The sequence below is a fragment of the Mastomys coucha genome, unplaced genomic scaffold (genome assembly GCF_008632895.1).
Source record: "Mastomys coucha isolate ucsf_1 unplaced genomic scaffold, UCSF_Mcou_1 pScaffold21, whole genome shotgun sequence".
Taxonomy (NCBI): Eukaryota; Metazoa; Chordata; class Mammalia; order Rodentia; family Muridae; genus Mastomys; species Mastomys coucha.
In genome coordinates, this window is record NW_022196904.1 from 9699660 (window position 1) to 9708259 (window position 8600).

Sequence of the window (8600 nt, forward strand, 5' to 3'; positions counted from 1 at the left end):
CCCCAGGCTGGCCTTGAACTCAGAAATCCTGCCTCTGCCTCCCAAGTGCTGGGATTAAAGGCGTGTGCCACCACCGTCTGGCGAGAAAAAATTTTTTAAATAAATTTTTAATATTATGTATGACTGCAGGAGTTTGTGTAACCATGTGTATGTAGATGCCCTAGGAGGCCTGAGGGCATCAGATCCCCTGGAACTGGAGTTACAGGATACTGTGAACTTCCTGAAGTGGGTTTGAAAAGCAGTAAATACTCTTAACCACTGAGCACCCTCTCTCTCTCTCTTTCTCTCTCTACCCTCTCTCTCTTGCCCCCATTTTTTTCTTATAATACATATTTAAAACCTATCGTTTGTTTTTGGTGTGTGATTTATTTGTTTGTTTATTTATTCATTTATTTATTTTCGAGACAGAGTCTCACTATGCATCCCTGGCTATCTTGCAACTTACTATGCAGACCAGTGGCCTTGAACCTCCCAAGTGCCCCTGCCCCTCAAGTGCTGGGACTAAAGGAGTGTGTCACTATGCCTGGCTTGTTCATTAAAGATATATTTTTAGGCTTATTTTGTGTGTATGGATGTTTTGCTTTCATGTATGTCTATACATCATGTGCATGCCTGGGTCCAGAGGAGGCCAGAAAGGGTGTTGATCACTGGAACTGGAGTTAAGATGGTTGTGAGGCATTCATTTTTTCCAGCTCCAGGATTGTTCATTTTAAAATACTGTTTTTATTTTGAGACAGGGTCTGTATAGCCCTGGCTTGCCTGAAACTCATTATTTAGGCAAGGCTGGCCTTGAATTCATAGAGCTCTTCAGGCTCCATGTACTGGAATTAAAGATATGCACCACTTTGTCTCCATATATGTGTATGTCTATGTGCATATGCAATGCAGTGAAGTCAGAGCTCAGAAGAGAGTATCAGGGCCCCTGGAGCAAGATGCACAGTGGGTTGTGAGCTGCCTGACCTGGGTGCTAGGAATCCAATCTCAGGCCTCTGCAAAAAAGTATGCTCTCTCATCTGCTGAGCAATCTCTCCAGCCCCTTAAACATTTTCTTTTTTTTTTTTTTTTAATTTTCTTGCCAGCACATAGTGCTGCATGCCTATAATTCCGGATACTTTTGGTGTCTGACGCAGAAAGGCTAACATAAATTTGATACCAGCTTTGAATACAAGTGTGATCAAGACTCCCTGGATATATAAAGAAAAAAACAAAGAAAGAAATCAAACTAAAAAACTGCATGCGCGCGCGCACGCGCGCGCGCACACACACACACACACACACACACACACTCCAAATAACAAAAATTCTTTCATCTTTAAATTTTTTTATTTTATCTATGTATGGGTGTTTTGCCTGCATGTATGTCTGTGTACTGTGTGTGTGCAGTGCCTGTAATGGCTAGCCAGATTCTCTGGGACAGTTTTGAGCTACCACGTGGGCACTGGGAATCAAACCTAGGTCCTCTGGAAGAGTAACCTGTACTTTTAACCACTGAGCCACCGCTCTAGCTCCATTAAAACCAAAACAGAAACAAAAAACCCTTTTCATCTTTCTGCTTTTTTGTTTTGGTATAAATCAACAACAGGTCTATGCAGCCCTGGCTGGTCCTGGCTGGTCTGGAACTTGCTAGGTATACCAGGTTGCTTGCCTTTGCCTGCCCGGTGCTGGGATTAAGGGCCTGTAATCTCGTGCTACCATTTCTGGTTTGCCGTGTGCTTTTAAAACAGTGTTTCACTATGTACCCTACACTTGTTGCACTGTGTTCATAAAAGACTACTGAGCACCTGGCTGTACAGGTATATGTTGGTTAATTAAAGGGAAAACTCTCCAAAAAGGTGTTGTCAAGTGGTTTTGGTTTTTACATTAAAATAACTATTTTTTGCTGTGTATGTGTATATACGGCCATGTGTATTCCATGATGCGTATGTGGAGGTCAGAAGACAACTCATGGGAAGCGATTCTCTCTTTCCAGCACGTGAATTCCCGAGACTGAACTCAAGTGGTTGGCTTGGGAGCAAGTGCTCTTTTTTTCTTGAGCCATCTTGCCAGCCCTAACTTTTGAGACAGCACCTCACATTGCATTGGCAAGCTGGCTTTAAAGACGCAGCAATCCTCGAGTTTCTGCCTAACTCCTGCCTCCACCTCCCAAGTGCTAGGTGTGCAGAACCATATCGAGCTTCGGCAGTATGCTAAGATAATTGTTGTCTATGGTCTGGGCTGACCAACACACTGTTATGCAGTTTATGGTTATGCTGTGTCTGCTCCTTTGCATACAGATTCTTTCTGGAAGGCACAGACAGAACTTGTCACTTTGGCTGCTGGACACTAATGGGGCACTGCACTGCTGTGCTCTTTGTATGCCATGTGGAGTTTTCACCATGTGAACACAGTAACTATACATACTGTGCTGAGCTCCTGTAACTTTGTGAGACTAGCTTGCTTCTGCCTCCTGGCAGGCTGGTTTCACATGAGCAGGCCTACTACCTGCTAACTGTGTAGGACAAACCCTAGCTGTAAAGTGTTGATGCTGAATTAGGAAGGTGGTCCTGCTGAGCCCATTCTGACTCAGGATAAGTCAAATCATGACTGTTTCTAGCTAGCCAGGATACATCCCAAAGGCAGGGACTCCAGGACACTGAGATGTTGCTTGACTGCACACACGAGTACATACTGCTACCCAAAGCAGCTAGTAGAATGGCTCAGTGAAAACAGGCTCTCTTTACTGTCTTGCTTGCTGAGGTATCACAGTGTATCAAACTACTACTGCCTTGTGTCTTTAGTGAAGTCATTTGTCATTAGCCTGCCAATGCTGTCCCTTACATGGTGTTAACATTTAAAATAGCATCATAAGTACTAAAAAGATCTCTGGGAATATAGCTCTAATAGCAGAGTGCACATTTAGCATGTGCAAAAATCTAGGGTTTAATCCCTGGTACATATGTATGTGCATAAACACATATACACACAAACAAACACACCACAACACCATCACCAAATCACTAATAGGGCTGGGGAAGCCTCAGCTGGTAAAATGCTTGTGGCATGCATGAAGCCATTCTATCCCCAACACTGCATAAACCAGGAGAAGTATCTTACTCCTGTAATCTCAGCACTTGGTAAGTAGAGGCAGGAGCATCAGCTGTTCAAGGTTAATCTCAGCTACATACTGAGTTCCAAGCCACCCTAGGATATAGTAGACCCTGTCTCAAAACCAAACAGGACCCTCTCTCAATAACCAAAACTCTGTCTACCACAAATGGCACAGCTGGAGGATGAAGCAAGCGGCCAAGGGGACATGCCAAGAATCATGGAGGCGAAGATGAATTGATGCTTGAAAGAGAGAGGTACAGTTGTCTACAGCAAGAGCAGCCCGAGGGGGAAGAAGCAGCCAAGGAGCCTGAAGCAGTGTTGCCACCGTGCCTGCAAAAGAACTGAGAGACTGGAGCTGTGGGTGAAGAGGAAAGCAGGTCCAAGCAGGACAAAATGGACCCTGCGCTACACAGTCAGGGCTGGTTGGGGCATGTGGATCCGGAAGCAGCAGGCGCTTATGCTGGTTGCTCTTTTCTGCCTTAGGGTGCTGCCAAGCCTGATGACCTGAGTTTGATCCTGAGGAGCCACAGGATAGAGAAAGAAAACCGACTCCTGCAGTTTGTCATCTGAACTCTATGTGCGCACTATGACACACAACACATGCGGGAACTCACACACAACAAAGTGGGTGGAAAACTGGAGTGATAACATTAGAGGACCATCCCAGAGCCCAAGAGCCTTGGTCAATCACATCATGCTCCAAGAAATATTTCAAGATAATTCTCTACTAGTGAGATATGTGAATTCCAAATAGAGAGGACCCTATCGACAGCAGCAGTTAAGAATAACATCCTGAGAATGAGTCCAACAGAACAGTTTTGGGATGGAGGGTATAGCTCAGTGGTAAAACTCCAGCCCAGGAGGTGCTAACATATGGCTTAGTGGTGGGACAAAGGCCTTGGATCCACTAGGGAGAGGATGGAGGCATGGCTCAATAGTAGAGTTCTTGTCCTTAATCCATTGGTAGGAAACTGGGGGTGTAGTTCAGTGATGGTGTGCTTACCTAGCATGCACAATCCCTGAGCTCCAAGAATGGAAAAATAAACCATCTAACAAGGGCTAGACAAATATGTTTCAGATCTGTAACCTTTCAGAGTTTTACTTCCCACAGCAGAATTCACAGGATGATGCATATACATAAGCAAATAAACCAAGAAAAAGAGGAGCCTGGATGACCCAGCAGAGTTCTGGCCTGTCCTCAGTAGTTGCCTATGTTGTGTCTGAAGTCCTCTTGCCTTGTCTACTACTAAGCTCTCTTCCGTAGGTCCCAAACTTCCGAACTCTGTTATCCAACAGGCAAGATGCACACCTGAATGTGGAGGTCCTTTAGAATGCTATGACTGGGAGAGGTTGTTTTCAGGAAGGGACTGTGATTCAAGGCAAAGCCAGAAAGAGCCAATCGGTCAGTGGCAGAGAAGGCTAAGGGAGACACCGCAGTGACTGGGTTGTCTTGAGTAGGGACAGAGGACTCATAGATGTAGTGGAACACGAGGAGGACTCAGTCCCGCCTTGTCCATCTCACTAACCTGGTGGAAAGATGCCTCCTACTTCCTCATGCCACAGGGGCATAGTGTCCTCACTCCATGGGGGCACATCAGGCTCAGTGTTGCTGTGAGGAGAGGTCTGGTCCAGTGCTGTCCCATGGCTCTGAAACCACAGTGGTCAATGTTGAACTGTACCTGGCTGGCTTCAGAGGACCTATGTGACACCCACCCATTAGAGGCTCATAGGGCAGAGGGTTGCTTATATTCTGTATAGGTCTCACCTGAGCCGCCTTAGATAGGAGAGTGGCTGTAGCCTCTTGAGCAGCAGGAAGAGGCCCAGACTCCAGGAGCTCTAGGAAGAAAGAGTGGGGTTAGGCAGCTCAGGAAAGTTTCCACCTTTCTTAGAGGTGCTGGGTTCCAGACATAAGAGAGATATGGGCATGATCTCGAAGCTGGGAAGGGACAGGGTAGGGCAGCTGAGGTCCCAGTGGGAATGGTGTCAAACAGGGTTTTCTGGAAGCACTGGTTTGTGCATCTGTATCTCTGTGGGTCAGCCTGTCCCATGATGCTTGGAAATGGGGCCATGGTGGTCAGGGACAGTGTCTGTGCTGGCTGGACTGGAGGGGAGAGAAAGGCCAGAGGCACACTGGAACTACTTTATCTTGCAGGGTCTGGCTCAATGGAGTGGAGTAGCTTTGCCCAGCTAGGTTTTAGGCCCTGCCCGCTTTGCCTGCTCTCACCTGGATTCTCCATCAACTCTGTCTCTTCTTTCATTTGTAGGTCCAGCGGCAATTCCTGCATGGCTCCTTGGGGAGTCTCAGCCCCAGGCTCTGGAGTCTGAAGCTTGATGTGAGGCCTTGGCTGGAAGCTGGAGGGTTCCATCTTTTCTGATAGGACCTCCTTGCCTTGCACCTGGACTGTGACCTACAGAGATGCACAGACCAGGGAGAGAGTGGGGCTGGGCACAACCCACGGTCTATGGGTACCAACTCCGATGCAGACTGACTAGGTCACCCAAAGTCCTGAACCTCCCCTGTCCTTCTTTTGAACCTGAGCAGAAAGCAAAAGGACTATTTGCTGGTACAGGGGATGGCATGGTGTCTCATCTAGCTTTGGGGATGACAGGTAATACAGGAATGGGCGCTTGTCCTGAGCAGCCTCACAAAGGATCCGTTATAGGTGGACACTTCTGTATGACCAAGGAGTATATCCTGCTGGGCATGGCACTCCTAGAGTGAGGCAAAACTTGACAATGCTCCAGCCCTGACCTTCTATTCAGCTACTGACTCACCCATTTCCGAGGTCCATCAAGCTCCCATCGAAGTCCGTCAACCAAGGCAGCAGCCTCTTCAGGGCTGCCTGGCCACTGCCCTTGCACATGGGCCTGGATCTCAGGAGGCAGTGCACCCAGGAACTGCTCCAGCACCAAGAGCTCCAGCATCTGTTCCTTGGAGTGTACTTCTGGGCGTAGCCACTGGTAACACAGTTCTCGGAGCTGGGACAGGGCTTCCTGAGGACCCACTGCATCCTCATACCGGAAGCACCGGAATCGTAGACGCGCAGCCTCAGGGCCTGGGTCCCACAATGTATCTTCTCTCTCATCGTCGTCGTCGTCGTCGTCGTCATTGTCAGAGTCCTCCAGCTTCACCACAGCAGGCTCATTTTCTGGGGGTGCAAAGCCTGAGGAGCCCGGCACAGTGGGTCTCATCAGGAGTACCAGATCAGGTCTTTGAAGCCAGTGCCTGTCCCTAGGGAAGGCACAGTACGAGGCATGTGTAATATGGACAGCCAGGGGCAGTGAATGCTTACTGAGCGCCTACCATATGCTGTGTCCTTTGATCCTGGGACCTCTGTGAAGGGGACACCTGAGGGAACAGGCACTGACAGACCAGCCACACCTCAGAGACCTGTGGGAACTCTATATGAACCACATGCTTTGTAGACCTCATTTTAGCAGGGCCTATATAGTGTCTGGTAGCTTACTCTGTTCTAAATACAGGCTGTTGCTTAAGCTTAGAAACATTTCTCTTCCCTATATCCTATTCTTTTCTATAGCTGCCTCTCTACTTGCATCCGGAAATCAGTACCACTGCTGCCTCCTCCCCCCCCCCTCCCCCGGACTCCCAATAACAGTCCCTTAATGTTTTCTACCCAGTCTTGGACTTGGTCCCTCTCTCGGGCCCCAACATTCCCTTCCCAATGTGATATCAAGAGGACAGCCCTACTCTACCCAATCCCCATCTCAGCTTCTCTTAGGCAAACACTTTTCCATATCTCCAATACCTGAAGCTAACTCATTACATCTAATAGCGATACAAGTCTTCAGTTCTCGAATTTAGTTGGTTGGGAAATAACTGGGGAACTTCTGGGTACCCTTCAAGGCTCCCAAATCATTAGACAAGGATACTACTTTTGCTGTGCCTATGTGAGCTATAGTTTTTTCACCTGTAAATATGACTGACTTCTCCCATGATACTTTCTGCAACTGGGCCTTTGTAAAAATCTAAATTTATAATTGGAGTGGCATCAACTTAGAGGCACCTTGATTTCTGTGGGTTACACCCCTGGTCTTTAGGGTGCTAAGTCAACTCGAAACCCTGCGAGAAACTTGGAATAGCTACTAAGCAAGTAGAGGAGGTTCCGAAATACATTTCCCAGAAGTCTAAGCGAGCATCACCGCTTTAGGGTGCCAATGAGTCCGGTCGCCGTGGGACCTGTGGCGGGCAGGCTTGCAGGGAGTTCCTGGACCTCTGCCTGCGCCTGGGTCTAGCCGGACAGCTGGAATCCCAGAGTCCACTCTACTCTCTCTCCTCCCAAGGCCTTGCGGTGAAGGGGCTCCAAGCCTTCCTTCAGTACTCGGAGGGAGGTTGTGCGTTCGTGAACATGCGCACTCCCGTTCGCTTGCTCCAGACCAAACTACATTTCCCAGACTGCTCTGCGCTTAGCTCCAAGCCCTTCTGCCCTTCCCCCATCCCCGCCTCCGTTTCTACCCTTCTTCCCGTCCCTAGGGGATTGCGCTGGTCGCAATAATCGGCTCGCACTCCTGGACGTCTCTCCCCACACTCCCGGTCTCGAATCCAGGCGTCAGGGCCCCGTCGACGTGCACAATCCTCTCGGGGGCAACGGATTCTAGCACCGCCTTCCAGACCGCGCATGCCCCCATCACATTTTTTTTTTTTTCCGGTCAGCTTTCTACAGGCCTTCCCGGGATTTGTAGGGTTCTGCACCAATCACCGCCCTCACTAGGACGCAATCAGCCTCCTCATCTCCATGGCAACCACGGGTTCAAAAAGGAGCGTCCCCTGGGTTACCTCCCGAACCACTGAAAGAAAGGTTTAGCAAAATGCTTTCTGGGAGTCGTAGTCGGGAGGGTGCTGTGTGCGCGCGCAAACGCGGCACCACCGGATCTCCTTTGTATTTCTGCGCGGTGGGTAGGATTGAGCCGGACTCCATGCTAACGAGTGGACCAAACCTGATGGTATCCTAGGTAACGACCGGACTACTTGGTTTAGGTTCTGTGGCGAGGCCAAGGTGAAGGGACAGGGACTCAAATACCCAATGAGATGTCTATGCAGGAAGGCAGAGATACCCGCATAGAGAGTCGGGGGAAGGAGGTTGAGAGGGGCGTGAAAATTTTGAGGCGGAGACTGGATGCTAGGAGAGACAGTGAATATAAGTGAACACACACAGAGATATAGGTGTGAATGAAAAGGCGGCGGCGGGGGTTGGGGGTGGGGGCGGGGCTCATTCGTTAGAATCCGAGTTAGGACCTGAGTCATGTCAGAAAATTTAGCAAGAGGAAGAAGAGAGAAGCAGAAGGGGATTGGGATTAGGAAAGTGAGACATCGAAACTCTAGGGACCGACCCGAGTACAAAAAGGTAAGCAGGGAGAAATCAGAGATATAGTAAAGATGTTAATAGAGATGCGGTAAGACGGACTGATAGGTTTCAAAGACTGAAAGATGGCAACAAAAGAGATGTGTGTGTGGGGGGAAATATTTTCAGTGAAAACTCACACACACACCAGAA

General features: G+C 48.7%; 1 protein-coding gene across 3 annotated transcripts in view; it reads right to left on the reverse strand.

The window, feature by feature from the left end:
• Mzf1 (myeloid zinc finger 1) overlaps positions 1-7878 on the reverse strand; it is a 12318-nt gene extending 4440 nt beyond the window's left edge. Inside the window, exons 1-5 of one of the 3 annotated variants that reach the window (XM_031385388.1) lie at positions 7562-7878; positions 5863-6319; positions 5312-5495; positions 4853-4923; positions 4614-4734 (exon numbers count right to left, since the gene is read on the reverse strand). In XM_031385388.1, the coding sequence (XP_031241248.1) occupies positions 4614-4734; positions 4853-4923; positions 5312-5495; positions 5863-6279 (793 nt within the window). In that variant the 5' untranslated portion in view covers positions 6280-6319; positions 7562-7878. Of the gene's footprint in view, positions 1-4613; positions 4735-4852; positions 4924-5311; positions 5496-5862 lie in introns of all 3 variants that reach the window. The other 2 variants (XM_031385387.1, XM_031385386.1) reach the window with 2 other exon arrangements.
• Between the last annotated feature and the right edge of the window lie 722 nt (positions 7879-8600).